Source organism: Gnatocerus cornutus, chromosome 7 (assembly GCF_029298725.1).
Source record: "Gnatocerus cornutus isolate USDA-ARS CGAHR chromosome 7, icGnaCorn1.1, whole genome shotgun sequence".
NCBI classification, from domain to species: domain Eukaryota; kingdom Metazoa; phylum Arthropoda; class Insecta; order Coleoptera; family Tenebrionidae; genus Gnatocerus; species Gnatocerus cornutus.
In genome coordinates, this window is record NC_142239.1 from 10023876 (window position 1) to 10051580 (window position 27705).

General features: G+C 41.0%; 9 protein-coding genes, 1 long non-coding RNA gene and 1 other non-coding gene across 16 annotated transcripts; 8 read left to right on the forward strand and 3 right to left on the reverse strand.

Moving 5' to 3' along the window:
• Positions 1–92: 92 nt before the first annotated feature.
• Positions 93–3457, forward strand: LOC148170806 (uncharacterized). Its single transcript, XM_088042260.1, has one exon. The coding sequence runs from the start codon at positions 116–118 to the stop codon at positions 3455–3457; it is 3342 nt and encodes a 1113-aa protein (XP_087898386.1). The 5' UTR covers positions 93–115.
• On the reverse strand, positions 3449–4003 carry LOC148170807 (uncharacterized). Its single transcript, XM_088040412.1, has 2 exons — positions 3919–4003; positions 3449–3869 (listed from the first exon to the last, which is right to left on the reverse strand). Exons 1-2 carry the CDS (start codon positions 3972–3974, stop codon positions 3509–3511), a joined length of 417 nt encoding a protein of 138 aa, XP_087896538.1. The 5' UTR covers positions 3975–4003; the 3' UTR covers positions 3449–3508.
• On the forward strand, positions 3997–6493 carry RpL3 (ribosomal protein L3). Its single transcript, XM_088040411.1, has 7 exons — positions 3997–4134; positions 4407–4599; positions 4648–4816; positions 4981–5116; positions 5371–5557; positions 5732–5934; positions 6105–6493. The coding sequence occupies exons 1-7, from the start codon at positions 4012–4014 to the stop codon at positions 6444–6446; spliced, it is 1353 nt and encodes a 450-aa protein (XP_087896537.1). The 5' UTR covers positions 3997–4011; the 3' UTR covers positions 6447–6493.
• Positions 4265–4341, forward strand: LOC148170809 (small nucleolar RNA U43). Its single transcript, XR_015770529.1, has one exon. It is a non-coding gene; the product is annotated as a small nucleolar RNA U43 (small nucleolar RNA).
• On the reverse strand, positions 6428–7710 carry LOC148170810 (diphthine methyltransferase). The gene is made up of 4 exons (XM_088040413.1): positions 7493–7710; positions 7007–7444; positions 6825–6960; positions 6428–6777 (listed from the first exon to the last, which is right to left on the reverse strand). The coding sequence occupies exons 1-4, from the start codon at positions 7635–7637 to the stop codon at positions 6465–6467; spliced, it is 1032 nt and encodes a 343-aa protein (XP_087896539.1). The 5' UTR covers positions 7638–7710; the 3' UTR covers positions 6428–6464.
• Positions 7711–7747: 37 nt separating this feature from the next.
• Dnaaf5 (Dynein axonemal assembly factor 5) lies at positions 7748–10843 on the forward strand. 2 transcript variants are annotated; one of them, XR_015770325.1, is made up of 8 exons: positions 7748–8454; positions 8502–8685; positions 8732–8877; positions 8919–9151; positions 9198–9407; positions 9453–10236; positions 10294–10474; positions 10525–10681. XR_015770325.1 is itself a non-coding variant. In XM_088040410.1 (8 exons), the coding sequence occupies exons 1-8, from the start codon at positions 7827–7829 to the stop codon at positions 10653–10655; spliced, it is 2508 nt and encodes an 835-aa protein (XP_087896536.1). In that variant the 5' UTR covers positions 7748–7826; the 3' UTR covers positions 10656–10843. The 2 variants fall into 2 exon arrangements, 1 of the variants encoding a protein (XP_087896536.1); XM_088040410.1 differs by having other exon boundaries at positions 10283–10474; positions 10525–10843.
• Positions 10844–13963: 3120 nt separating this feature from the next.
• On the reverse strand, positions 13964–14510 carry LOC148170812 (uncharacterized). The gene is made up of 3 exons (XR_015770426.1): positions 14402–14510; positions 14126–14347; positions 13964–14018 (listed from the first exon to the last, which is right to left on the reverse strand). It is a non-coding gene; the product is annotated as an uncharacterized LOC148170812 (long non-coding RNA).
• Positions 14511–15342: 832 nt separating this feature from the next.
• BuGZ (Bub3 interacting GLEBS and Zinc finger domain protein) lies at positions 15343–18403 on the forward strand. Of its 4 annotated transcripts, none has more exons than XM_088042553.1 (7): positions 15343–15540; positions 15648–15856; positions 15908–16169; positions 16213–16361; positions 16412–16629; positions 16678–16915; positions 18309–18403. In XM_088042553.1, exons 1-7 carry the CDS (start codon positions 15500–15502, stop codon positions 18401–18403), a joined length of 1212 nt encoding a protein of 403 aa, XP_087898679.1. In that variant the 5' UTR covers positions 15343–15499. The 4 variants fall into 4 exon arrangements, with proteins under 4 accessions (XP_087898679.1, XP_087898680.1, XP_087898681.1 ...); XM_088042554.1 differs by having other exon boundaries at positions 16225–16361; XM_088042555.1 differs by lacking the exon at positions 18309–18403 and adding an exon at positions 17271–18292.
• On the forward strand, positions 16824–25743 carry LOC148170814 (protein yellow-like). Of its 2 annotated transcripts, none has more exons than XM_088042551.1 (3): positions 16824–16915; positions 24174–24435; positions 24486–25743. In XM_088042551.1, exons 2-3 carry the CDS (start codon positions 24177–24179, stop codon positions 25547–25549), a joined length of 1323 nt encoding a protein of 440 aa, XP_087898677.1. In that variant the 5' UTR covers positions 16824–16915; positions 24174–24176; the 3' UTR covers positions 25550–25743. The 2 variants fall into 2 exon arrangements, with proteins under 2 accessions (XP_087898677.1, XP_087898676.1); XM_088042550.1 differs by lacking the exon at positions 16824–16915 and adding an exon at positions 22596–22986.
• On the forward strand, positions 19615–20693 carry LOC148170815 (uncharacterized). The gene is made up of 2 exons (XM_088042556.1): positions 19615–19706; positions 19752–20693. Exon 2 carries the CDS (start codon positions 19768–19770, stop codon positions 20632–20634), a length of 867 nt encoding a protein of 288 aa, XP_087898682.1. The 5' UTR covers positions 19615–19706; positions 19752–19767; the 3' UTR covers positions 20635–20693.
• Positions 25744–25758: 15 nt separating the features above from the next.
• Positions 25759–27642, forward strand: ppk17 (amiloride-sensitive sodium channel pickpocket 17). The gene is made up of 6 exons (XM_088042558.1): positions 25759–26044; positions 26090–26221; positions 26265–26421; positions 26469–26809; positions 26852–26994; positions 27042–27642. The coding sequence occupies exons 1-6, from the start codon at positions 25949–25951 to the stop codon at positions 27457–27459; spliced, it is 1287 nt and encodes a 428-aa protein (XP_087898684.1). The 5' UTR covers positions 25759–25948; the 3' UTR covers positions 27460–27642.
• The last annotated feature ends 63 nt before the right edge of the window (positions 27643–27705 follow it).

A 27705-nucleotide genomic window follows, 5' to 3' on the forward strand; every position in this document is an offset into this window, starting at 1 on the left:
GATTGGTTGACCCGAAAAGTAACAACCGCGAAATTTAAATTAGCAACAAGGAGGTAGCCTAGCAACAATTAATAAAAGTGGCGTGAATTAGTCAAAATTTCAGTTCTTTGGTGAAATGAGTAGAATCAGTGTCGAACGTGAAATCGCAGTGGAAAACTATGAGGACCCGTTACTTCAAAACGAGCTCACGTGGGGGTTATCATACCGGCTCCTTAAAGAGAAGGGGCCGAGTCCCATCGCCCCCAAACATTCTCCGCTGAACGTCCCCTTTAAACTATGTCGTGCTCTGGAGAAAAAACGGATGAAACGGTGTAAATGTGCGGCAGCCTCTCCAAGAGTCCCCCAGCTCTCGCTCTTGGATCGGTGTGTTTTGAACCAAGGGCAATACATGGAGCTTCTTTCAATCCCCAATAAGACAGTCAAAAAGGTGAAGAAGAAACGGAAGAAAACCACCTGCAATCTAGAGCCGTGCCCGCCACGTCTCATTCAAATGGCTGTGCCTAGCAAGAGGTACGTCTTAGAGAACTGGAAGCAATACCAGAACTTTTTGCCGACGGAGATGCTACTGAGGTTCGATCGCATTCTAAAAAGTTGCAACAATTTAGAACCACGCGATGCGCGTTACTATTTCAAAAAACTCCAAAAAATGAAAAGGATTGCGAAGAAACGAAAATGTTTGTGTAAAAAACGAAAAAAGGAGGCGAAACGAGGGGACGAGGTCTGTTTGAACGTCCAAATAAGCGTGTTGGTCGAAGCTATTCTCAAGTTTATCTCCTGCGAGTCTTGGCCGGCGCTCGACTGCTACGAGATGCTCATTTCCAATCAGCTTTTGCGGTATTTGGAGTGCCAGAGAGTGCTCAAAATCGACTCACGCAACACTAAAAATGTGTACAAAAAGACACTTATTGAGATTTGCGACAAATTGGTGCACTGGATCGAAACCATTAGCTTCTTTGCTGAGATCCAACCGGTCAACTCCAAGGAGATGATGTTGCAGATTCCTTCGCTCGTCGACATCATCCAAGAGGAAGAAAAAGGGAGAAGAATCATAGTGGAGGAAGGAGAGGAAACGAAGCTCCTTGAAGAAGAAGCGATGGAAGAGGCGTACGAAGGTGTCGAGGAGTTCATGGCAGAAAAAATCGTTGATAAAACCAAACGCTTTGAGGACGAAGTTGAAGAAGACGCGGTTTATTACATGTTTAAAGACTTGGACGAAGACATCTTGGAGAAACTCATTCAGATTCTATCCGAGTCATCTGACGCTGTGCTTGCTGAAGAAATCGACAATGAGAACTTGCCTGGTGTGACGTATGAAGACGTTCTTGAGAAACTCAAGGAGATTCGTGATGGACACTTGGAGCGGCAGCGCCGCGTTGACCTTTTCCTTGAAGACAGGATGATTGAGTGGGTGAAGAATAACGAGCCGGAAAGTTTAGACGATAAGCTTCTGGACAAAATTCATGAAACTTCGTTGATTTTAAGCGAGTTGTTTAAGAGGGACAGGAGTCATATTGAAGGGGAATTGGTACCGGCCGAAGAAGAGATGATAATAAAGTCGACCAAGTTGGGAGTGCAGGGGGAGCGACCTATACATAGAATTGAAGAAGAAGACGAAGAAGGTGCGGAGGAAGACGAGTTTAAAGAAGGGGTGTTGGGGCCGCCACCAGAATCAGAAGGTGAAGCTGCAGCTGGAGCAGAAGGGGAAGCTGGGGTACAAGGTGAAGCTGAAGCAGAAGGTGCAGATGCAGTACAAGCTGAAGCTGGAGTGCAAGGTGAAGCCGAAGCTCAAGCAGAACGAGAAACTGCAGAACCAGGTGAGGTTGCAGCCGAAGCAGAAACTGCAGGAGAAAGAGAACCTGCAGTGACAAACGAAGCTGGAGCAGAAGATCCAGCTGATGCAGAAGGTGCAGTAACTGAAGCAAAAGAGACAGCCGATGAAAGTGGAAGAGAAGACGAAACTGATCCTCAAGGTGGGGTCCAATCAGAAGCAGAAGCAGCTAATGTAGAAGGTGGAGGTGCAACAACGGAAGAAGAAAGTGGAATTGCAGCACCAGGAGAAGCTGAAGCTGCAGCACCTGGAGAAGCTGAAGTCGCAAAACCTGGAGAAGCTGAAGCTGCAGTACCTGGAGAAGCTGAAGTCGCAGCACCTGGAGAAGTTGAAGCTGCAGCACCGGGAAAAGCTGAATCTGCACCAGCAGGTAGAAGTAAAACTACAGGAGATTTAGAATTGGAAGGTCTAGAAATAGAAGACGAAGGTGGAGACCTACCAGCAAAATCAGCCCCTGGTGCTGCTGTAAAAGGAATTGCAGCAGATGAATTCAAAGAAAAAAGTGACGACAAGACTCAACAGTTGGAAGAACAGAAAGAAGCAGAAATTGCAATGAGTTCAGGAGAAGAAGGCGAAGGCGAATACACAGAAGAGTACGAAACTGAAGACGAAGACGAAGAGTACGAACAGGAATATGAAGGACTACCATATGAGGGCGAAGAATATTTCAAAGATTTCTTCGAAAGCGAAGAGGAAGAACAGTTCTTTGCGGACCAAGAACTGGCTACAGGCGTTGCCGAGGACGCCGCAATCACACGACCATTGATCACTGCAGCACACAAAAAAGAAGCCGATAAACTGTCCGAACATCTTGAAAGATTAGACAGTCTGCTTGGTGTGATCCGTGGACATAAACCTTCAAGAGTCTTTGAACATCAACCAGGCACAATTTGTTGCTTATCTTTAAAAACGTGGGCGGTGTGGCTCCTGGAAATCGCCAACAACGCCAATAATTGGACGAAATGGATTTCAAAGATAATCAAACAAGTTCGTTACTACGCAGATGTGATAAGAGGCGATGTGGTCCTTCCAAATGGGGAAAAGAAAGTCTTGTACAAAGAGGAATGGAGGAACTTTGTTAAAGACACGGAAGAGAACGTGGTAGCTTGGAAGCAGTACAGTAACCATGTTAAAGATTTGTCCACCGAAATCATGGAGAATTTCCATGGGAAACCAGTGACTTGTTGCCAGAAGTGTCTTCAGGATCATTTGATAAAGAACGTAGTCACCGCTCATGAAACTCTTCTTTCGTTAACGGAAGCAATTAACTGTGCCGGGTATTGGCAGAGGTGTCTTGATAGGATTGTTGAAGAAACTAGTAAAATAACAGACGTGGTATCTGCAGAGACTCCTGAGGATATTGTGTCGATAGGATCCGAGGAGTCTTACATCATTGAAATTGAGGAAATAACAGAATTACCAAAGGTGGCCTCGGAAGGTTCAGTGTACGAAATAGAAGAACTCACATTACCAAAACCACCAGTTACATCTCATGAGATTGAGGAACTCCAAGCAGCAGCAATAAAGTTAAATCAACAAAAACCCCAACAAAAACCAGAAGCCCACACTAAGCCTAAAAAGTCAAAACAAGCTCCAGATAAGCGTAAAAAAGGAACAAAAAAGCGTTAATTCGTATTTATATAACTTTGTACTGTACAATTAAATTATGTGACTTTCTATTTATTTTCCCATTTTCTCTCTCTCCAGTTCTTCCAGTCTTTTCACAATAGCAGAAGTCTCTAAATTGTGTTCTCTATTGTACTCTAACGACACCTTCAACTGATGTTCTTCTAGCCCCTGTATTCTACTATACAAAGACTTTTTGAGTTCCTCATCAACGTCGTTCTCTTCGCGCAAAATTGCGAAATAAATTAAAAACGCCGAAAGGCTGGCTAATATGACGTAGGGCTCGTACCACAACCGTGCGGTTTTGTAACCAGTTCTTGAAGTTGCGGCTTTCCATTGTCTTGCCGGGCTCATCGAGTACTTCACGGGGGCATCGAGATCTTTAGTGGCCGACACATTTGAAGCTAACCTAAAACTGTAATTCCGTTGACAACGGGGCCGATATCTAATTTATAATGAAATACTTGAGATTTGGTCTGCATATCCTTCCAACGAGATTTAAACAACGATTTATTAACATTTTTGTGTAATTGAGGTTATCTGTCAAAGTTGTCAAAATGACATTTCACTTTCCACGTGACTTGTGGTTAAATTTTGACGACCGACTGCAGCGCCCTCATGATTATATAACTGACGTCATTGAATTCAACTCGGCCATTTTGAATTGTGCCACGATCATGGTAAGTTGTAGTTTTTACGTTAAATCTTTAAAAATAACAGTCATCCTTTACTAAAATATAAAAACGGCACTGTTTTTGTGCATTCCTTATCCATGTTACAATGGGTATTACGTAAAATTGCATTTTTTCCATGATGATTTAGATAATTAATGTTTATGGTTAACCCTGAATTACAATGTGGATATTATTCTAGGGCGGTCTGATTATTGCTGTACTTAAAATTAAGGGTCTATTTAAGAACCGTGTGTGATTTTGGCTCATTTTGTTTGCAGTCTCATCGTAAATTCAGTGCCCCTCGTCATGGGTCCATGGGTTTCTACCCTAAGAAAAGGTCCCAGCGACACCGCGGTAAAGTAAAGGCTTTCCCCAAGGATGACCCTTCTAAACCCGTTCATTTAACCGCTTTTATTGGTTATAAAGCTGGTATGACCCACGTGGTCCGTGAAGCAGACAGGCCCGGCTCTAGTAAGTAACCCCCTTCTTAAACCCCTCAAATTCTAACAAATTACTTAGAAATCAACAAAAAGGAGATCGTGGAAGCCGTGACCATCCTGGAAACACCCCCAATGATGATCGTCGGTGTCGTTGGTTACATTGAAACTCCACATGGTCTCCGCGCTCTTGCGACCATTTGGGCTGAGCATTTATCAGAGGATTGTCGTAGACGTTTCTACAAGAACTGGTGAGTTTTGATGGTAAAAAGGGCCATCAGCTGCTAAAGTTGTGATAAGCTCTCCTCTGTTGAACACGAGAGTTCCAAATCCACTGCTAACACGTGGTGTTGAGGTGGAATTGAGGGTCTTACCTCCTCTGAACGTATGAGGTTAACCCTTTGTTGGTTTAAAGGTACAAGAGCAAGAAGAAGGCGTTCACTAAGGCTTCCAAAAAATGGTCTGATGACTTGGGAAAGAAGTCCATTGAACGCGATTTTAAGAAAATCATCAAGTACTGCAAGGTTGTGCGCGTCATCGCACATACTCAGGTTAGTTAAGATGCGGATTTTCTTTATTGACACGATCAGTGTTGGAGCTTACCCTCCACCTGGCAGCTTGGGTGTTACCATCAATGTACCACTTGCTGCAGTGTCAAAGAACATGTGCCCTTCGGGAGGCGCAGTGGGCATATTCCATAAACTTTTTGTAGTCCCTGGACTATGACATTGAGAAAAACCATGCTCGCTACAGTCCCTCAATTTTTCCCACTTTAGAATTTCTAATATTGTTCGTTCTTTCATAGATGAAGCTGTTGAAACAACGCCAAAAGAAGGCGCATATCATGGAGATCCAACTCAACGGTGGTTCCGTAGCCGACAAGGTCCAATGGGCGAGAGAACACCTCGAAAAACCGATTCCTGTGAGTCAAGTCTTCGGCCAAGACGAGATGATTGACTGCATCGGTGTTACCAAGGGTAAAGGATACAAAGGTGAGTTACCACCATGGTGGAGGTTTTACGCTTTTACTCACTGATGACAAAACATGGATGTGCCTTCAGATGAGACATGAAGATACAACCATGCTGCCTTCCTACTGAAGTTGTCTTTCTTTTAATAACATCTTTTGGTTGTTACAATGGTTTAGCTGTGTCTTTGTGTTACAGGTGTCACTTCACGTTGGCACACCAAGAAACTGCCTAGGAAGACCCACAAAGGTCTGCGTAAAGTCGCTTGTATCGGAGCCTGGCATCCATCGCGTGTCTCCTTCACTGTAGCTCGTGCTGGTCAAAAAGGCTACCATCATCGTACGGAAATGAACAAGAAGATTTATAGGATTGGGGCTGGCATCCACACCAAGGATGGAAAGGTGGGTAATGGGATAAATAGCCGCGCGAATTCTGCGTTTTCATGATGATACCCTAGAGCCAAAAGGATTATGACAATAATCGTTGATTAGGAATGATAGGACTGATGGAACCACTATTTTTTAGTCTTTACACCTATTTATTGCAAGATTTTATTGTTACTTTTTTGCAGGTGATCAAAAATAACGCATCGACAGAATATGACTTGACGGAGAAGACCATCACACCTATGGGCGGTTTCCCCCATTACGGTGAAGTAAACAACGACTTTATCATGATCAAGGGTTGTTGCGTGGGTCCTAAGAAACGTGTCATCACTCTTAGGAAGTCACTGTTGGTCCACACCAAACGTGTCGCTCTCGAGAAGATCAACCTTAAATTCATTGACACCTCTTCCAAATTCGGACATGGTAGATTCCAAACGCAAGCTGATAAGGCCGCCTTCATGGGACCTCTCAAGAGGGATAGGATTAAGGAAGAAGAAAAGGCTACCGCTCCTGCCGCTAGCTCTTAAATTTTTATTGTATAAAAATTACAATAAAACTTGAGAAATACAAAGAAGATTGTCGTAAAAAGAACAAGTCCCTATCAAAACATTTCCTGTTGAATCCTTCGGTGAAGAGCTCCAGTCTGAACCGTACGCGATGTTCCCGTGCTTGTAGTAACTGTCTGTTATTTCCAATTGTGAGTTTATTATGTGTACACCCCCTAGCATGCATGCAGCCAAGAGGTACTTTTGGAAAAAGGGGTCCCACTTTAGCCTCCATAACGTTCCGGGAGTTTTCACCGAGTTTGTGCATGTTTTCATTGACCTGATGTCCCAGAGCCTCACCTGGCTGTCGTAACTGAAACAAACTTGACTCTTTGGGAGTTGTTTTGTAACGTCAATTACCTTCCAGTTACAAGAACGTATTCACTGCTTTTATTCGAATGCATCGAGGTGACCCCAGCTTCGTGACTTCGATTTTTCGCCACTGCTTGTGCCCCCACTCTTTTATCGAACTTCAAGAAAAGACAGTCGTCTCCACCTGAAATTCAACCATGAAGTCACTTCAATGAGTGGAAAGAACAAACCGCTGAAAAAGACATTTGGGTCCCAGTAATAAAACGCGGCGATCCACGCCTCAAATTCGTGCCCTCCATAACAGCCTTCTTTCACTAATTCGTCGTTTTGTAACATAAACCGGTGAATCCGCCCCTTGGAGTCGCTGCAAATAATTTCAGGCTCGTTTGACGCAAATTTCCCGGAGGACCAATCCAATGAAAGTAGCAGCGTCTCGTCGGCGTCATCCAGTGAACAACTCGTGACCAACTCCAAGTGTTTTTCAGTCTTCAGTTTGTAGAGTTCGAGAGTTTTTTCTGCGTTGGCCACTGCCAAAAACGCGCAATTCCCTATTAAATGGGGGCACCACTTCTGGTCAAGAACTGCAGGAGTTTCCAGGGTCTGGTGCAACAGGAGATTATCTCTCGTTACTGAGAAGAGCAAGATGCGTCCGAGGCGCTCACGAGTTTCTATACCAAATTATTAATAAGGATGTAAGGGGGCACCTGTGATGTTACCTTTGTTTAGCTGGTAGTTGGCACAAACGAAGATGTCTTGGTGGGGCTCATGGGGGCACCACTCCACGGAATCAGCGTTGAACTCTGTCGTGTAAGTGTGAAGCGTGGTTATGTGCTTTGAAGGGGGCTCCTCGACTTCGCCCATTTCTGTCTTAATTTACCGAAATTTCAGGTACAAATCACGTACGAGTTTACGAGCTGACAAGTTTAAGATGGTTGTGAAAACTACGTTCGAAAATCGAAGTGACATTTGAGGTTATGTTTGTTTACTAACCTCACTTTTCCTCGCCGTTGCCATGGATTTTCGAAGTTTGTTCGATGTTCAATTGTCGTGATGCCTTCAGAGAGTGAAAATGTGGTCCAAGCGGCGAAGAAAATCGCTCTGTGCCTCCAAAGCACGGAGAAGAAAACCCGAAAACGAGCACTCATCGATTTGGAGGGGCTCCTTTCAGAGCCCCCCGAATTGTCGGATGAAGAACTCCAAAGTGTTTTTATGGAAACGCACATGTATACTTTGAACGCCTTTCGAGACGCTGCAGAAACAGTGCGCGAACAAGCCATAAGATTTATGTGGTTTTTCATTATTAGTCAGCTGCCTTTGAATGATTTTTACTTAACGTACGTGTGTCCGGTGCTGGTGGAGCGTGTGGGAAGTCTGGAACTCATTGAAGAATCTGAAGAAATTAGATTGGAGCTTGTCAAGTTCCTTCAAGCGATTATTTTGAAGTATTCAAACACGGAGCAACTCAAACCGTTTTTGGGCGACTGCGTTAAAATTTTAGGTGAAACAGTGAAAGACAAGCACCCGGCGATTAAAGAACTGAGCTGCAAATGTGTGATTGATTTGGCTCAAGCTCTTCCTAGAGATTTTCATCTTCAAGCAGAGAGTCTAGTTAAACCAATTGTGAGTTGCTTTGGGCACCAGAGGTACAAAGTGAGAGTGGAGGCAATCAAAGCTACCGGTGAGAATCCAGAGATTGTTTGAGTTAGTTTAACGTTGATTTTGTAGGGGAAGCGATTATGCACAGCTCTTATAAGGGTCTGGATGAAGCTGTTGGTCCTTTGGCTGAAAAACTCTTTGATCAGATTCCTTTGGTGCGTCGGACGGTGGCTCAAGTGGCCGCTAGGTTGCTCCAAGAGTACAGGGATAGATACTCGTTCTTTTATAAGCTTCTGCCGTTGCTGCTTACCGGGTACCGTTCAGTACCACCATAAAACCAAATTAAGAACATTTTCTAGGTTGAACGACGAAGTTGAAGAAACAAGAACCGAAGCTCTGAATTTATGGGAAAAAGTCGGCCTCCAATACGAGCGTGAAAACGAAAAGGACTTGAAGGACCAAATGGACTTTTTATTGGAAGCTCCAAAACATTACCCCAGTGATGGTAAGACACCCATCGTGTTTCACAATTACAGTGTTTTTTAGTAACACGACCGAATTTGGGATGCCGTGTCTTGGTCCAAAGAAATGTCATCAAACTAACGAAGGCTCTATCAATGGAACTGATGAGTTGGCAAGAAGACGTGAGATTCCGTTGCTCTCAACTTCTTTGTACTCTCGCGCTGCACTCTGAAGATGGTTTGACGCAAAATGTGCAAGATTTGTTGCCGGCGATGTATTCGGCGGCGCGCGATGACGATCCAAGAGTTGTCATGAATGTAAGTGCGTCCTCTACGTTGCATTTCTTACAGTTGTCACTTTTAGATCGTGCGCGCGAGTGAAATTATGGGTACTTTCATCCCAAGAGAAACGTGGTACAAATTAGTACTGCCAGTGATTGAAGATGGGGTTCACTACGGTCACTTGACCGTCCTCCGCGGGTTTATTAAAGGCACCCCTAAAGAATTCATCACCAATAACTTGGAAGAAGTGACGAAACTCCTCTCCGACGATTTCGTTTGTTGCACTCGAAAGGTACGTCGAGTACTGTTAAACTCACTTCTAACATTGTCGTTACAGAAGAAGATCCAAGAGGAGTTGGTGAAGTGCGTGGAGGTCATTTCCGAGAAGTTTTCTCCTCCAGGTGGTCACGTTGGTTACCACTTATTTAAAATCCTTGTTAGTTTGATTTCGTTACGCGACGTGGAAAACTCTCACATCACCATCGAGCTTCTTAAGAATCTCCACGAAACTCTTGGTCTTGACCACGATTCGTTATGGAGCGTCAATCTTCCACGTCTTCTCAGCCACATTTCTGCAGATCCGAAATCTTGGCTGGTCACCACAACTCAGCGCTGCATCTTCGAGACGATTCTTCTAGAATCTGGTTGTTCGTTCGGGCGAAACTTACCAACGATTGCAGACATTTTAACGGAGACTCTTAACCCAGAGGCGGATGCAGAGTCCCGTTTGAAGACTTTCTGGGCTCTGTCTGCCGCTTTCGACAACAAATCTGTTATTTTTAAAGAATCGAAAGACTTGTCGCAGTTTTTTGCCCGGATGATTTCGGAGGTGTTTGTTCCTTCGTTGGTGTGGCGGCCAGGAATGACCGCCGAATCTCTGAGGACCATGGCGGCTGCCTGCTTATTGTGTGCTTTGAATCCCATTGAAGAAGTGGCTTTGTTTGGAAATGGCAGCGAACTTAGAGAACTATATGACGAGTTAACACCGCTTTTAGTGTCTTTAATGGAAGACGCGGCGTACAGAAGCCGTCAGTTGGCGATGGAGTGTGTTGGGGTGTTGAAGAAGCACGCGTGCCAACATCAAGTGTGGACCAACGAGGATTTAATCACTTTGTATCCAGGTACTTTATTATGAACACTCTGTATATACTATAATAATTCCTGAAGAAATTTTGAAGAGACTAGACGACCCAATCGAAAAAGTCAGACTTTGCGCTCTCACTGTTTTGCCGGAGATTTTCGAAGGAGTGCCTGCAGCTTTCAAGGAGCTTCACTACAAGGCTCATCACGAGTTGATCATTGATACTCTGATGACACATTTTGATGACGATGATAAAAATGTCCGGAATCTAGTGTTTGGTAAGTGCCAAGAAAACCACCTATTTCATTGCTTAACTTGACTTTTGCAGATGTTTTAAAAGTTGTTGGGGCCATCAATGCTGAAGAAGTCGCCGCCAAAGTTGAAAGACACAAACCTTTGTTGTGCAACCGTGATGGTTGTGATGAGGTTTTAGATTATTTGAAGCAGTTGAAGGTTTAATAAAAACGCTGTGAGCACAAAAAAAATGTGGTTTTTTTATCAATTTAAACCTTAAGAATGAGCTCTAAAGTCGAATTTTGAACGTTATTATGACTTTATTGTAAATTTAATGTAGCTTTGTAGTTAGGCAACCCAATATACACGCATTGTGCTGTAATTTTAAAATTCTGTAAATAAATGATTTAAACTACTTAATTGGTCATATTGAATCCCAGGAGAACGAATCTGATGATTGATTTGCGATTCAGGCGTCGGTTGTTGTTTAATTAAGATTTCTTTAAACATAGGTCTGAAGTTAGGTCGCGCTTGGTGTTCGCCGTGTGTCCTAGCTTAGTGCACTGGTTGAATTTTTACTCAACGCGGGGAATTGAAATTTGGAATTTTTAATTTGCATTTTCTCGGAAAATCACACAAATAGCGAGGAACTGAGACTAGAAATGGATGCAGAAATGTCAAATGATGGTCTGTGCAAAGTTTCGGGTTGATCTAAAAACTTTCGTGTTTTTTGCCAAAAAAAGAGCAAAGGGGTTAATTCATGGATTTTTGGCAATTTGGGCAAAAAATAAAATTTCTTTAAAACCGACTTTTCCCAACAATTTGGACCTCAGGAACAAGAATCTGGTATCGCTTTTTCGATTCGACGCTCCGTTAATTTTTTATTAATTTTTGAAAATATTGTTTAATTTGAATTTTTTCAGCTCAAATAAAAGGTAAAAAATACTCTTTTATTCAATTTAGACCTCAGAAACACGAATCTGAACTCTGATTTGAAATTATCGGGTCGGTTGCTGCTTAATTAATATTTATTTTTTTGACTATTCGGTGTGAAGTTGGAGATGAGCGGTGTCTTGGTCGTATGTCTTGGCTTAGCAGCACGCACATTTTTTTGAAAATTTTAATTAGAATTTTGTCGGAAAATCCTACAGGCAGCGAGAAACTGAAACAAGAAATGGGTTTAGGGGTGTAAAATACTCCTGTGAGCAAAGTTTCGTATTGATCTAAAAAACAACAAAGAGGTTAAGTTCATGGATTGTGAAACCTTGTCCAAGTTTAAAATCTTTTATAAACTAACTTTTTTTTATCAATTTGAACCTCAGGAATAAGACTCTAAACTCTAAAGTCGGATTTAGAACGTAATTACGATTTTATTGTAAATTAACATTAGTTTTTTGGGTAGGCAACCAATTATACACGCATTGAGTTATCATTTTAAAATCGTGCAAATAAATAAAGTAAACTACTTAATTTGTTAATTTGGATTTCAGAAAAACGAATCTGTACTTAGATTTAAGATTCACGTTTTAGTTATTGTTTTATTTAATATTACACATGACTAAAAATAGGACAGGTCTGTTAACGTATGTCCCAGCTTTATTGTCTTGTTGACATTTTACTCGTCGCGGGGAATTGAAATTTGGAATTTTTAATTTGCATTTTCTCGGAAAATCTCACAGATAGCGAGGAACTGAGATTAAAAATGGATGCAGAAAAGTCAAATGATGCTCTGTGCAAAGTTTCGGGTTAATCTAAAAACTTTCGTGTTTTTCGCCAAAAAAAGAGCAAAGGGGTTAATTCATAGATTTTTGGCGATTTTGACAAAAAATAAAAATTTTTTGAAACCAATTTTTTTCATCAATTTGGACCTCAGAAGCACGAATCTGGTGTTGCTTTTTTGATCCGACGCTCCGTTAATTTTTTATTAATTTTTAAAACTTTTATTTGACTTGAATTTTTTCGGCTAAAATAAATGCAAAAAAATACTTCTTTATTCAATTTGGACCTCAGAAGAAAGAATCTGGACTCAGATTTAACATTCACTAGTTGGTAGTCGTTTTATTAAATATTTAAAATTATTGTGGCTAAAGATAGGACAGATATCTTAACGTATGTCCTAACTTGGCTATGTTTGACAGCTTCTATTTGTTCGATATTTTCAATTTTTATTTGTATAGATATAGATATTTTTATAGATAGCAAGAAACTGATACCAGAAATGGATTCAGGAATGCCAAATAATGCAGTGTGCCGAGTTTGGTGTAGTAAGAAACTTACTTTCAGAGGTGATGGTTCATGGATTCTAACTAAACCACGATTTAAAATGTTTTTTTCCATCAATTTGGACCTCACAAATAAGAATCTGCAATCATTTTTTCGATTGAACGTTCCATTATTATTTTAATTAATTTCAAGTTTTAATTAAATTAAGTGTATTGTTGGTTGCCCACCACGCGCATCAGCGCCATCTAACGACACATGTTCATCGAAGTAAAACTCAAAAATAATTATTAAAAGAGTTTTTATTAATGTTGAGACGTAACAAACATAACAAAATTTGTCTATTCTGTACCTAGACACATCGTAGTCTAACAAAATTCATAACACAGCTCTTATACCTAAAGACTTCGATTTAAACGGGACATCATCAAACCATTAAACTCAGCCACTGGCGCCAAAAATCCCCCAACTCCAACAAGCGTCTTTAAGGTCACTTTAAAACTAAGAAAAGTACTCACAGACATTAAGCGAGCTTCAACATTCGCAGCTCCAAACTCTTCAACAGCTGAAAAATAAAATGAATACGCTAATAAGAAATTTGAAGAAACCAACCACGAAATTCTCTGTATCCTCAGCTAAGAAGAGTCCTCAAATTCATCGTTTCCAGCAGAAAGTTACAGGAATAATCGCGAAGATCCTCGTGAAAAAATGTAATGAAGACAACTCTTCCTGTTCAGTGTAAACAGCTTCTTCTTCTTGAAATCTTGTTGTCCACGTGCTTTCCTGAATATTCCAAGAGAATGACGAACTCTAGGATTACTTTATGGAAGAAGGAAAATTAGTCTTCAGAAGACCACTTTTCATTGAAACTAAAACCTCAACTTGAAAACAATCTTGGAAATTTCAACTTGAACATTCTTTAACTGCTTTCAAATGGCTAGTCTTTAGTTTACGACCTCCACATCAGACTGGTGCATTATTTCTCTTCTACACTACCTAAAAACAGAGTTTTTTCATTAATCTGTTGGGAGCGAGTGATTGACTATGAGCCTAACCAATCAAACTATGAACAGATTTGACTACTCAAGCGCCATAATATTCAGAGAAATTCAAATCTAAGCTCATACTTTAACCGTACACTTTTATTCTTAAATTACTCTCTATCCTAAGAAAGTGACAACATTGAAACAGCAAAAGTTTCCAAATGATAAATTTCTCAAAAAAGACTTCTAATTGCTAAAAATTCCAACAGTGCTGTGAGTTCTTGTTACAAAGACATGCAAAAGCTAGAAAATACAGAATTCCTCACTTCCGTTTCCTAATTCTCCATGTGGCAGTGGCGACGTATCTTCTGTACTTTTCTTCTCCCTGAAAACAAAAAATTAATGAAAAGTTCAATCCATACACATCCATTCAGAAAAAAAATATTTTTTTTTCAAATTTTAACTTCAAAACAAATCAAATTCAAACTGGACCTGTTTGGACGTCCCCATTAGTAGAAGACTTCATGCAGGGCGCCAGTTCTCAATGTTAAAATCGCATTATCTCAATGATTGAAGATTCAACTTTCTTAAATTCCCTTCATCTTCAAATTACAACTTCTGACAGCTACTTGAAACCTAGGATCCACGTTTTCTTCAGATAAAACAAAGCTTCGCTCTTGGGACCTGGTAAAATATGAAAATCATCCACATAACCTGAAATTGTACAAAAACATCACTAAACTGCCATTTAAGAACTTTTACGCTTACATAAATATCCAAGAGTGAACAATTGTCCCAACAACATCATTAATTATCAATTTGAAGCAGTTTTTGGCGACATCAAATTCAAACAACTTTGAAGTGAAGTTAGTTGCAGTTATTTATTTACATTACAGGAATTGTTTGTACCGACTAACAGTTACCATAGAAACAGCTTCCAAGCGACATTTGAAATAGGCAACCAACAATACACTTGTCTTTCATACTAGTTATAGTCGCACCTCGATTCGTCGTCTCACATTAGTCCTTTTACAAGTTGGAATTTCTTTGAGAGCTGTATTTTTAACACAGCCACATTGTTTCATCGTGGATCCAATTTTGGAGAGTCCGGTCCTGACTAAATTCACCGATACGATACGACGCTTCACATCTATTTGTCGCTTTCATGGATTGAAAAAAATTTAAAGCTAGAGATTGTTAAAAATTATTAATTTCGTTGAGTTATGTTTGAATTGTAATATTATGAATGTATTGTGCCTGAGTTAATAAAATTTGTACAAAAATCGATGGATTTTGTTTTATTTCCGTCACGTTAAAACTACAGTTGAACCTCGAAACAGAAAACACAAATTATCGCTTTTTTTGAAAAAAAACATATATATTTTTACAAGAAATTCGTGTCAAAACACAAAATAAAAAACTCATTTTATCCACAGCTGCTAAAAAATTGATTCGAAAAAGCGTAGTCTTATTCAAAATGTGAATTTTATTAATTTTGTAAAAATGGTGAATGCGCCGGGATATTTTTTTTCGTCTTTCAACATTTTATTTTTTCTTAATTCAATTTAATGAATAATAATAATTTATTAATCTTTGGTGTGATTGCATTGCATTGGTTAAAAATGAGCTCACAGCAAAACTCCAAAACAAAACCTAGGTGGCGCCCTCTGTTGACGTCACGCAAAAACGTATCGACTGCGTCACAAATTCGAGGAGAAATGACAATTGACAGATATCACTCCGCCATCTTGTAAGTTGGTCAATTTGTGATTTTTCAGGAGATAATTTGTTAATAATCACCGTTTGTGGTGGTCAATGTGCGCATTTCCTCCAGTTTTGTAATTTCCTTGTTTCGAGTGTTTGAAAATGGGTCGCAAGAAGAAGAAGATGTCGAAGCCTTGGTGCTGGTATCCTTTTGGTAGTCGTTACATGTTTTCTCCCTCCGTTGCTTGCAAATTCTAAATTTAGCACGCACTCGGTCTATTTCCAGCGCGTTTTCCTTAACGAGATTTAGGTACTGCAATCGCGAGTTCGAAGACGAGAAGATCTTGATTCAACATCAGAAAGCCAAACACTTCAAATGTCACATTTGCCATAAGAAGTTGTACACGGGGCCAGGACTATCCATCCACTGCATGCAGGTGCACAAGGAGACCATCGATAAAGTCCCCAACTCGCTTCCCAACCGCACCAACATCGAGATCGAAATCTATGGAATGGAGGGTATGTAGCCGTTTTGGTAAAGCGCGCAAAGTGTGTTACTGCGATCTGTAGGCATACCCGCGGCGGATTTGCGCGAACACGAAAGACAGAGACTCGGAACTGTCTCGGGGGCCATCTCGGGCTCCGACGACGAAGACGAACCTGCGTCGAAACGCGCCAAACCCGAGGGACTACTAGGAACTGCTCCAGGTGTAGTCCAAGGCATGCACGGGGTGATGCAGGGCATGTTACCGCCGCCAGGGATGCCACCAGGTCTTCCAATGGGACACATGATGTCCATGGGCCCCATGGGGCCCCAATTCATGCATCCGGGGTACTTGACTCTCAACTGATTGTCTTATTGTCGTGCTTAAAAGTTTTTTAAACAGCATGACGATGATGCCCCCTCACATGGCCATGATGCAGAGTCAAGGGGGGCCCGCCAAACCGTTGTTCCCTAGCGCTATTCCTTCGTCATCGCCGGGGGCTTCGATCGTTGGAGCCGACTTCAAACCAATTACTTCAGGTGAGAATTCAACGGGAAATACAGACAGAGGTTAATTGGGGCGGTTTCAGCGGCGACGATAAGTGCACCACCTACGACTAACACACCTAGTAGCAGCGACGGGGCGAAAGTGAATACGATAGCAACCACCGGAGCCACCAGCAAAATTATTCATCCCGCTGATGATATTTCCTTGGAAGAGATTAGGTGTAGGCAGCCCAAATATGCGAAGACAATTCCCACAAAGTCTGAGGATTCGGCTTCCAGTTCAAGCACTGCAGCTTCAGACGTAAGTGGATCAAAACCGAAATCCTCTCTTTTAAAGTCGTTTGTGCAGCTGGCGATCGCCGTTTCCGCCGCCCAGCAAGCAGCAGTGCAACAAGCCAAGCAAGTGGAAGCGATCAATCAAGCTGCGATGATGCAGCGGTTTCCTGTGAGAGTTTCGGGTCCCCCGATTACAATGGCGATACCTGGTGGCCCCGTTATGGCTCCCATGCGTCACACGATGATCCCAGGTCCGCCGACTTTGATTGGAGGACATTTGATGCGACCGCCTCCCATCAGTATGCCCCCAGGTATGTGAGGTAGTTGTGTAAACAACTATCATACCGACACACAGTTTTAAACGAATCTTTGAAAAGACGAGTAGAAAAAAAACTCGATTTCGATTCTATAAAATCTCGTTGTGAAAGAGTGAGACTTGTTAAAAGACTGAAAAGTATAAAAAGACGTTACTAGTATGTCTAGGCTCATTTGTTTTTGTAATACGTTACGACAGGAAGTTAGAGGTCTAGAGTCAGTTTATTTGGTTATTTAATGTAGCGAGATGTAATTGGAGGTAATTATGGAAAAAATCATGTTGGCTTGGGGCGTAGGTAGAGTAGTGGTTTTGTTTTTTGTGCTTCTCACTATTTTTAGAATTTTTTTCAGACGCCTACCAAGCACGCTTTTGAAATGAGAGTTTCAAACAACGTGTTTACTAATGGAGGATGAATCATAACAGTTAGTTTTAGAGATGGTATTTTTTTTACTGTTTACTTTTTGTATGGTCAAATAAACGACAATTCCATAAAGTCGTCTTTTTTTGACACCCAAACACTCGACGAGTTATGATTACCTCACTCAGTTTACATCTCGTTCTTAAATAGCCGTTTGTTTCTGCAGAGAATTGTATCAGTATTAGTTTTCTAAATTGTGTATCCTCGGTTTAGCTTTAGTAATTTTGTGTATAGTTTTTCTACTTACTGACTTTCCCCACCACAGTGTATCAGTATTATCGCTGTTGTACCAAAAAAAGTCACCGAATAAATTAAGAATGACAATGGCATTGTAATTTAATACTGAGTGTACTTGTAATAAACGGATGTGTTGTGACATCTTCCTATTATCGAAGACGAAACGAGTTGGGGGCATTTCGACACTGGTCCCAGGTATTCAAACTCACGCACTCTGTGTTGGCATGCCTGCATTATATATCTCTGTCACTCGCTTAGTTTCCAGTGGTTTTACTGTCATTGATTGATTATTGATTGCATCATCATCTGACTGCGTATTATAATTATACATCGTGTAACTATTTTAAATCACTATTCACCAGTACGTGTTTGAATAATGTCATTTCTTTGTCATTGGCGTTCGCGCGGCTTTGCCAAACCAACCGAAGACAAACTATCGGTAGCAGTCATTCCTCCACTTCGAGGTGTTTGGATCAAGCCCGCCGCTGATGCAGTTTGTCTTAGAATTGTCTTCGTCCCGCGGTGACCACTCTTGATTTATCTGTAGTTCTTTTCAATTAGCTATGTGTCATATGCTAGGCTTTAGTACTTTTAATTTTCGCAGGTAAGTATTTTATTTTTTGTTGGTTTTACCTGAACTGAGTGTATGATAGAGAAATGGCAGTTTTCAAACTAGCTCATCGAGTTTGCCTATTGTTGACGGTTTTTTGTAAATCTTCCTTGTTTGTCACAGGAATGATCGGAGTACCGCCGGGGATGGTATATGGTGGTCACATGTTTCCAACTGCGCCTATGCTCACACCTATGATGCAACCGAGGTTCAGATGATCTCCGATATACCTCGTCTATCACCCGCAAGTCTAAAACAAATTTTCTTTTATTTTTTATTTTTTTTTCCGTTGATAACTGCATGCTATGGATTCCTGCGATCGTGGTTGAATATTGACACTGTTTTATTTTCCGACAGGTTTTAAAACAAACGTGCCACCACGGTATGTAAAAATTTTCTTTTATTTCGAGAGGTTAACGCGCCACGCAAAGGTTAGTGTATTTAAGTTATGTTTACTAGAGCACGATGGTTTTAAGTTTGCGGCTTTGCGACGTGGTTGGATTTGCACAAGTTTCTGCTGACACATACTTTATGTGCTCAGGGCACGTCAGGTTTGTACAGAAACAATCTAAAATTTTTATTTATTTATTTATTTATTCCGAAGGTAAGCAGCAGGTTTTATTCATTGTAAATAAGACGATCCATGTAAATTTTTGTTAAAACTTGAAAACGTTGATTAAATTTTCATTGGCTACGATGTTAAAGGTAGGTTCACTTAGAACGTCACGCTAACTTTTAACTGTTTAGATAGTTGCATCGTAAATTAACTTAAAAGAAATAATGTTAAAGTGTTTCTCGAGACGTCGTTGTATATTTTATGTCAAAGGTACGGCAATCACTATTTTTCCTCACTGGTGTATGGTGTAATCGGGAGAAGATACCATGGATTTACCATATGGGAAAACTCATGGTTCTTCTCCACAGGGATCTTGTAGTGGCAGGCGATTCATACGTCACAGCTTGCGCTGTTGGAATGCCACACTCTCTCACACAGTTTCGTTGTTTTTACGCTGTTGAGTTGGCATTCCCCTGCCGAAGTATGTGGCTTGACAGGCGATTGCTTCGGATTTCAATCGGATCAATCACAGGTTCCTCACCTGTTGGACCAGATGAACCAAACGCGTCTTTTCTAGTGCAATGTTATATTCGTTTTACACGGTTTGGTTCGATGGACCCCTGTTTTTCACGCTGTCAATGTACTTTTATGTAGTAGTTTATATATATATCATTGTATTGTATAAGTTGTTTTTATAAATAAAAGTTTATTTGGAAACATTACAAATCCTTCTTCTTCATTACCCCACATTCTTGTGTTATCAGATCTTGGGAATTTCTTTAGATTGTTTTTTCTATGAAAACAATAGTCGAGGTTGCCACTCCAATTAAGGAAAATAGCAAAAAATCCAGTTATCAATTTACGTAATCCCCGAAAAAATGCCACAACTATTTACCACCGCGTTTATCACTGATAAGTTATCTAATCCGAATCGAATCATCCTTGCAATAATCAACACGGAGCAGGTGAGTTTGTCACGCCTTTAAACAACATAATCGCCCCATTTTTAGTCGAAAAACCCCCAAAATGAGTGCTTCACCCCCGTTAAAAGCCAACGTTCGAAACATAATATCAATATTCGAGAACCAAACTGTCACTGTAGACGGGGAAACAAGCAATCTAGTCCGCCGCACCAAATCCCTCAGCAACCTAGCAAGTAAACCTACCAGGCGTCCTGTTGAACGACAACACAGCATAGAAGTTGAGCGAAGAAGCCTAGAAGCCGACCAAATCAGCCAACAAATTCGGCATCTTCAGAGCAATTTGGGCAACTATAAAACGTACTCGAGGGAAACTCATGTTTATTACCAGAATCAGATTATCTTCATTTTGACGGATGTTGCTAACATTAGTTTGGATCTTGATAACAAATCGGAGCTCACTGAGCAACTGAAGAAACTGAATAAGACGTTGAACGCGCGGCTCCCTGCCTCTGTGGAGAAGAGTTCGAGTACCAGCACTCACAGATTTGAGCCCAAGCGACCAAAAGAAGTGAAACAGAAGGAAGAACCTCCACGAGAAGAAGTGGAGGAACCCGCCCTCTCCGTCAAGTCTCTGAAGCAGCTCTTTGAGAAGAACGCCGATAAGGCCGAAGGAAAAAGAGAGTTTGGTTCGAAGCTATCTCGCAAGTACCCCACGTTCAACAGCACTGCTGACTTCAACTACGTCAAATTCAGTGAAAAATTCAAAGAGAACCACCTGAAGAAGCAGGTTTCTTTCGTTGATGAAACCTCGGAGGAGTTTAAAAGTACAGTACCGGACCGACAAACCATCGCTGAAGAGAAAGGGGAGTTGACTCCGGATTCGTTGTCCAATGAGGACTCTGCAGATGATGGATCCAACAGTTCTGGTGAGGAAACGTCGAGACAGAAAGATGAAGAAGACGATTTTTGACCAGACAAGATCGCTTATAATGACATGTGAAATATTTAAATAAAAAGAGTTGAATTTGAGTGTGTATCAGTGCCACCAACAGCAAAAAAAAATGATCGGTTAGTGTGGTCTGTGACGTAATAAAACTGTCACCGCCGGTTTAGATATGAAAGAAAAGCCACAAAAATGACGTATCCGTTGGTAACGTGACTAATTCACGCGGCATGGTGCTGATTTATCAAAATATTGCCACTCAGAACTTCAATTAAAACTTAATTAGTTCCCTGTGATTCCCATAGCGCGGACAAAAGGAAGAGGAATTAATTAACAATGACCTTTGTCACTAGCGAGCAGAAAAAGTCGACAATTCTAAAATATTACGCTTGCTAACTTTCACTGTTAAAGGTCATTTATAAATTTGGCAAAAAGGAACAAATTTGCATAAATTTAGCGTCTAGACAGAAATTATAGTTTGCAGCACGAAAAAATCAGAAATCTCATTTAATTCATTAACTGGAGTAATATGAATTTGTGTTGTTAGTTTTACGTTTTATGCTTGATGGGGCACCGGCAGTAATTACTTAAGTAAGTGGCTTGTTAATTAATTTAATCATATTGTTGACGGCCGATGAATAATTAAAAATTAGAAATACTGAACTGGTTATTACTTCATTCCATTTTTATTAACGAGCTAAAAAAGTAAACATTACAGAGAATGAAAATGCAGAATTATCAACACGCAATTTTTAATTTTGCGGTTGATAACTTCTGACTCGGCAAAAATAAAAAAAAAAAGATAAACAGTTAGGAGTAAAACGAAAGTGAAAAAGAAAAACAGTTACAACAAAACGGATTTGTAATCCAGCTGATAACTCTTGTCAAGATCAACCACTCGGACAATTGCCCCACTTACGCTTTTTACTAGTTTTTTTCTCATTCGCCACTTGCCATCACAAGAGAAGGTAGCTTCAAGGTTTAATTGGATTTAGATCAGGTGAGTACTTGACCTGGACCATATACAGGGTCCGGCAACACTTGTGTCCACCCCCAAAATAGTCTTTAATTTTAAAGTTACAATTTTGAAAATTTGCACGCGCGCATAGTTGACAAAGGTCTAGAAGCTGACGCAAAAATTTGTCTTTTATCACGGTTTGGTTGGCGTCGCGACGCCTAAGAAGTATAATTTTTAGCAACTTTTGAGTTTTTGCGGAAATATTCGCGAATTCAATTTTTTTTCAACATAACAGTGATATAAATATCTTAGTTTTTATTTTAAATCTAATGCAAATTGTCTTCAAAATTTGCGAAAAAAACGCTGTTTTATCAAGTTAGTTTTTAAAATTATGACAGCGCAGTGGCAAACTACGTTTACACCAAAATTTCACAAGTCACTTTATTCACTTTTACAAAGGTTAATTTTGATTAACACGGGCATGTTGCACTTGATGGACACCAGACATCGTTAATTAACATCGACAAAGCGACAATTTCACTAATTAAGACTTTTGTTACAATCTAAAGCGGGCCAAAGGACAGATGTCATTTGTGACACAAGATGTTGACAGACCGGTGTAAACGTAGTTCCCAATTTTGACGTAATGAAATTGAAAACTAACTTGATAAAACAGCATTTTTTTCTCAAATTTTGAAGACAATTTGCATTGAATCTAAAATAACAACTGAGATATTTTTAACACATTTATATTCAAAAAAAATTAAATTAGGGGTTGATATCACAAACCCTTACAATTAAATAAAAATTACATTTTTAAGGCGTCGCGACGCCAAAACTATTGGTGATAAATAACAAATTTTTGCGTCAGCTTCTAGAGCTTTGTCAACTGTGAGCGTATGCAAATTTTCAAAATTTTATCTTTAAAATTAAAGACGATTTTGGGGGTGGACACAAGTGTTGCCGGACCCTGTATAGGTTAGTCCAATTGAAAAATAATGCCAGGAAGGCTATGAATGTTATTACAAACAACCTTGAAATCAAGTGACCATCATATTATTCTGATCACTTGACTGGAGCATGAGTGTTAATTAAGCTGCGTGTACACGTCCGAAGATCCACCAAGAGGTATCGAACAACCAAAAAAGGGAGATTTTCCCCGCCCTCCACTTTACTTAAGTGGTAAATAAGCCGAGCGGTCCTTCCAAGATTAAAGGATGTGACGTGGATCCACCGAGGAATACCTCTGACGTAGTATAGTCGCGGATTTCTTCTACTTTCACTGCTGCGTGTTGGGCAAGAAGTGGCGAAGGTCAGTTGTGCCGCGTACTCGAAGCAAAAGACACACCTTGCCATGTGCTCTTAGAGAAAACAGTGCGACGCCTATTTTCGGTTTGAATTTTGTGCCATCGACCATTCTGGTGAGTAATTATTTAGGCCAAGAAGCGCATTTGGTCAAGTGTGGCGACGTCTTGCATTACTGGCCCAAAGGGGCTTGCGAAATTTTTATTGAAAGTGCGTTGACATTTTTCGCTGATACAGAGTGGACCAAGAAAAACATTTTTTATCAGTGTGATTAAGTGGTGTTTTCTTGACACCACGAGCGCAAATTGCAGTAATGCAACGAAACAATAGGAGGCACGTTGCAGTTCTTGCGGAACGTTGCAATTATGCAATATTTGTTCAATAAGAAAAATTGCGTAGTTTCTTGCAGGCCTTGCACTTATACGTAAAAAAATGAATTAAACACGCTACGTCATCTTTTCGTATTTGAGGAGTCCCAAAAGGGGTCAATCAATACTCAATTACTTCTAACATTGTCTTTCTAAACGAAATCCGATGGACTAAAATCCGGCGACCTTGCCGACCACTGAACGAATCTAGTTCTAATTTAAACAGTCTCTAATCTTCTTCCTGTCACAAATTATCAAGAATGGGCTTTTGATTGTGGATTTGGGGTTTTCCATTCAAAGGTGGTTTAACACACCAGTGGGCGTTCTTGCAAATCACCGCTTTAATTTTCCCGTAGAATTGGAGGTGTTATGAATGGAAAGAAGTGATGAGTCACCGTGTAGCTAAAGAAAGAATAAATTAAGGAATCGTGGTGGGTTTAATTAAGTCTCGAAGTTATGAAAAATGACGTCTTTTATCAGTGTCGAAGGTCATTAAATTGATACGTTTTGATTGTGGAAAAATGCAACAAACAAAGAGGAGTAAAATGTTCAAACTTGATATTTTCTAGTGTTAATAAAACGCGTCCATGACCCATGACTGAAAAAGTAGGTAACTAAATAATTAATCTAAAAATCAATCCCAAAAATGCAACAAGCTTCAAGGAAATGTCGGTACTGGGAACTGCTAATCTGGAAATTCTTTCATTACATTCCACCAGTAATCACTATCAATTATAGTCAATAACATTTTTCACCGCGCAAGAAATTATAGGCTCGGTTGTAATTTAATTATCGCGCTTGCGTGGCGCCTGCCCGGCGGCTCTGAAAATTAGACACGTTGGTAGCACTGTTATATCAACCCCAATTTGCTCAGCAGAGTTACCAACCGAATTTAAATTCCAAGGTTTGATGGCGTCATATTTTAATAATTCCAGATAATGGGACCTGTGTTTTTATTGCCCCTTCTCTTTGGAGCGGCCTTCGCCATGGACAACCTTCAAGTTGCGTACGAATGGAAACAGCTAGATTTTGAGTTTCCATCCGAGGAAGAACGACAAGACACTATTAAAAATGGTGTTTACATCCCCGAAAACAATCTTCCTTTGGGGTTGGAGGTTCATGATGACCGCTTGTTTATTACCGTACCTCGCTGGAGGAAGGGAGTTGCTTCGTCGCTCAATTACATCAAACTGAGTGGTAAGTTCGGAAACAATACGAAGAAGCTCTTCATTTCTAACTATTTGCAGATAATTCGAAGTCGCCTCGTTTGCACCCTTATCCCAACTGGGCAGCTCACATCTCCCCCAACGGCGCGCCTGAAATCGTCTCTCCATTCAGAATCCGAGCCGACAAATGCGGACGTCTTTGGGTGTTGGACACCGGCGAAGAAGACATTCTTGGTGACCTCAAAGTCCACAAACCCACCACGTTGTTGGTGTACGATCTCAGCACCGACACCCTCATGCGAAGTCATCCAATCCCAGATACCCAAATGTCGAAAGGCAGTTTCTTCGCCAACATCGCCGTAGAAGATCACGACTGCAGCAACAGCTTCGCTTACCTGGGGGATCTGAGTGACCACCCCGGCATCGTCGTCTACTCGTGGAAAAACAACACGAGTTGGAGAGTCAAGCACCACTTCTTCCACATCGACCCGCTCATGACCGAGTTCAATGTTTCCGGTATCCGCTTCCAATGGAATGATGGCGTCTTCGGATTGGCACTCTCCAAACCCGACAGTGAAGGTTACAGTACTCTGTATTTCCACCCGATGAGTAGTGCTCACGAATTCGCTGTCAGCACCAAGTACCTCCGTGAAGACGTCTCCGATAAGAACTACCACAAGTTTCAAATTCTTGGAAGTCGCGGGAAGAACGGACAAAGTGGAGCTTCCTTCTTGGACCAAAAAACCGACGTTCTTTTCTATACTTTGCTCAACTTGAACGCGGTGGCGTGTTGGAGGACCACAAACCCTAAATATACCATGGAGTCTCAAGGCCGCGTCTATATGAGTAACGTGACCATGATGGTCTTCCCCAATGACATCAAGGTCGATAGCAACGACACCTTGTGGGTGTTATCCGATCGCTTACCGGAATTTATGTACGACAGATTGAACCCAGATGAAGTCAACTTCAGGATATTCAAAGCGAAAGTTGCCGATGCTATTAGGAAGACTGCGTGCGACTCCAAGTTTGTTGTTAATGCAACTTTGAACTCTACCAGTGAGAAGAAGAGCGCTGGGTTGATGCTGACGAGTGTGATGAGTCTGGTCGTTGCTGGTGCGATTTTTGCCATAAAAGCTTTGTAAAATTGTTGTTAAATGCCACTTTTATTTATTGTACAGTTAGTCATGGATGAAGATAGGTTCCTATAAGGTCACTTAGCGTGATTTTATTGTGTAAAGTGTACTTAAATTAAGTCAAGTATTCTGTGTAAGTGGTGAAATTAGTTAGACTGTACATATTAGGCTAAGTAGAGTAGAAAATAAAATTTTAAATATCAGTCCTTGGGTGTTATTCGACGGACAAAGCCCCCAACTGTTTAATTTAACACGTGCTATAAAGAACATGATAAGAGATTTTATGTACAACGGCGTCAAATTATCCTGTCAGGACCTAATTTACAAGTCAGTGAAGATTAATCCAATAAATCAGATAAAAAGAGCTGTGCCCCCAAAACCCATCCTCTTTGTCCTTTCACAATCACGATGGCGTTCATCAAAGTGAAAGAGTGTCTTACCAATCCTCGCCAACTAATCAAGTTAATCCTGTTGGTAATCTGCATCTGCGTCACCATCTACCAGGTACTCTCCATTAGTCTTTTTTCTTGGATTTTAACACTTTTCCAGCTGTCCGGAAGCATCAACAAGATGTTGCACCCTCCAATTACCTCGCACTACAAGCTAAAGTTCAACGATACCATCAAGTACCCTGCAGTGACAGTGTGTCGGAAGCCAAGCTTCAAATTGAATCTTTTCCCAGTAAGTTGAAAAGGCTCCAAGGCTAATAAAATTTGATTCCTAGCGCTTCGGAATGAGCTCATCGAAATTTCTGTCGACCAACGTCTTCGAGAACTTCACCTTCGGAAATTCCACCCTCAGTGAGTTCGTAGAAGCGACCACTTATGATCTTGGGGAAACTATCCCACTGTGGGCCTTCAAAGGCCAAGGACTCGGCTCGAGTAAGTAATTTGCTGGTGGTGTCGTCACAAAACACAATTTTCTTCAGATGTTGAGTTTCGATCGGCGGTTTACATCGACCATGGGCGTTGCCATACCATCATCCCCAGAGAGCCAGCGGATGCCTTCACCGTCAAGGCCGGGTATTGGTTGTACCTCAAACACAATTCCATTGACACTTCTAAAAACGAGGATGGTCTCTCAACTTCCGGTTTCGAGATCCATATTCACCAAGAGAAGGATGTTAAAGACCAAAAGGCCATGGACTTCAATTTCTTGTACTTGGAGGCGAAAGAAAACATGTACGTGCGGTTGACCATGCAGGTTTACAATCAAATTTCTACATCTCAACAACCGTGTAGCCTGGAGTTTGGATACAGCAAGTCAAAGGTAAGTTTGCTTCTCTTTGGACGGATCTAACAAGTCTTGTAGTGTGAAGAGGAGTGTTATCACAACAGGATTGCAGAGACGGTTGGGTGCACAGTCCCATGGTTGCACTCGAAGAAGAACTACAGTGAATGTACCGACCACTTGGCCATCAACAAGATCAGTGAGCTCTTCAGCAACCGCCGCAAGTACTAACTCAATATTTAACTTCTTCGATCTTCTTTTTGTTTCCCAGACAGGAGATCTTGGCGACTTGCGACTGTCCTCAATCGTGCAACAACTCTTACTTTAGCTACCAGATTGAGAGCCGCCGTGAAGCCGACGCCATTCAAGCTCCCTCAAGCACTTTGAGTTTGTACTTCGGCTCAAATCTCGTCACAGAACTCGCTGAAGTCATCAGTTTCGATTGGAATGTTTTCTTGGCGGATGTGGGAGGATCTTTGGGTTTTCTTCTGGGACTTTCGGTGATTGGAGCTGTTGGCGTCATCGAAGAAGCCATCAAGCTAGTCATCCGAAAGAAAGAGAAGAAGGTGGAAAAACAACCGGAGTTACCCGTTGGAGGCACCGCTGAAGGCGAGAGTTTGAAGGACGTGATGGAATTCATGGCCAATTGCGACAAGTACCAACATAAGATGGCCGAGCAAAAGTACTGATGACAATCGAATATAGTTCTTGATGTGTCCTGTTTTTATTGTCGCCCCGTTTTTCTATTTCTATTCCGGCTCTGGCTCAAAGAAAAGGAATTTTTCAATAGGGACCACACGTTTATTTATGTAACCCATGTATGAAATGAGTTAGTTAGTCAGCCATGAGTGGTCTTGGCTTCCGAAGCAAAATCTCCCAAATAACGTAAATTGCATCGTTTTATTTTTACTTAAACATAAATAAAATAGCACAGT

What these genes read in the sequence shown, in the direction of transcription:
- LOC148170806 (XM_088042260.1), top strand. Translation starts at nt 116, where the DNA reads ATGAGTAGAATCAGTGTCGAACGTGAAATCGCAGTGGAAAACTATGAG.
- LOC148170807 (XM_088040412.1), bottom strand. Translation starts at nt 3,974, where the DNA reads ATGTTAATAAATCGTTGTTTAAATCTCGTTGGAAGGATATGCAGACCA. An exon ending in ATATGCAGACCAAATCTCAA is followed by an intron (nt 3,870 to 3,918) that starts GTATTTCATTAT and finishes ACGGAATTACAG; the next exon opens with TTTTAGGTTAGCTTCAAATG.
- RpL3 (XM_088040411.1), top strand. Translation starts at nt 4,012, where the DNA reads ATGACATTTCACTTTCCACGTGACTTGTGGTTAAATTTTGACGACCGA. An exon ending in TGAATTGTGCCACGATCATG is followed by an intron (nt 4,135 to 4,406) that starts GTAAGTTGTAGT and finishes TTTTGTTTGCAG; the next exon opens with TCTCATCGTAAATTCAGTGC. An exon ending in TCCACACCAAGGATGGAAAG is followed by an intron (nt 5,935 to 6,104) that starts GTGGGTAATGGG and finishes ACTTTTTTGCAG; the next exon opens with GTGATCAAAAATAACGCATC.
- LOC148170815 (XM_088042556.1), top strand. Translation starts at nt 19,768, where the DNA reads ATGAGTGCTTCACCCCCGTTAAAAGCCAACGTTCGAAACATAATATCA.
- LOC148170814 (XM_088042551.1), top strand. Translation starts at nt 24,177, where the DNA reads ATGGGACCTGTGTTTTTATTGCCCCTTCTCTTTGGAGCGGCCTTCGCC. An exon ending in CAATTACATCAAACTGAGTG is followed by an intron (nt 24,436 to 24,485) that starts GTAAGTTCGGAA and finishes AACTATTTGCAG; the next exon opens with ATAATTCGAAGTCGCCTCGT.
- Dnaaf5 (XM_088040410.1), top strand. Translation starts at nt 7,827, where the DNA reads ATGCCTTCAGAGAGTGAAAATGTGGTCCAAGCGGCGAAGAAAATCGCT. An exon ending in GGAGGCAATCAAAGCTACCG is followed by an intron (nt 8,455 to 8,501) that starts GTGAGAATCCAG and finishes TTGATTTTGTAG; the next exon opens with GGGAAGCGATTATGCACAGC. An exon ending in AAAACATTACCCCAGTGATG is followed by an intron (nt 8,878 to 8,918) that starts GTAAGACACCCA and finishes AGTGTTTTTTAG; the next exon opens with TAACACGACCGAATTTGGGA.
- BuGZ (XM_088042552.1), top strand. Translation starts at nt 15,500, where the DNA reads ATGGGTCGCAAGAAGAAGAAGATGTCGAAGCCTTGGTGCTG. An exon ending in CCCCAATTCATGCATCCGGG is followed by an intron (nt 16,170 to 16,224) that starts GTACTTGACTCT and finishes TTTTTTAAACAG; the next exon opens with CATGACGATGATGCCCCCTC. An exon ending in CTTCAAACCAATTACTTCAG is followed by an intron (nt 16,362 to 16,411) that starts GTGAGAATTCAA and finishes GGGCGGTTTCAG; the next exon opens with CGGCGACGATAAGTGCACCA.
- LOC148170810 (XM_088040413.1), bottom strand. Translation starts at nt 7,637, where the DNA reads ATGGGCGAAGTCGAGGAGCCCCCTTCAAAGCACATAACCACGCTTCAC. An exon ending in CAACTACCAGCTAAACAAAG is followed by an intron (nt 7,445 to 7,492) that starts GTAACATCACAG and finishes AATTTGGTATAG; the next exon opens with AAACTCGTGAGCGCCTCGGA. An exon ending in TACGTTCTTGTAACTGGAAG is followed by an intron (nt 6,778 to 6,824) that starts GTAATTGACGTT and finishes AGTTTGTTTCAG; the next exon opens with TTACGACAGCCAGGTGAGGC.
- ppk17 (XM_088042558.1), top strand. Translation starts at nt 25,949, where the DNA reads ATGGCGTTCATCAAAGTGAAAGAGTGTCTTACCAATCCTCGCCAACTA. An exon ending in TCTGCGTCACCATCTACCAG is followed by an intron (nt 26,045 to 26,089) that starts GTACTCTCCATT and finishes ACACTTTTCCAG; the next exon opens with CTGTCCGGAAGCATCAACAA. An exon ending in AGGCCAAGGACTCGGCTCGA is followed by an intron (nt 26,422 to 26,468) that starts GTAAGTAATTTG and finishes AATTTTCTTCAG; the next exon opens with ATGTTGAGTTTCGATCGGCG.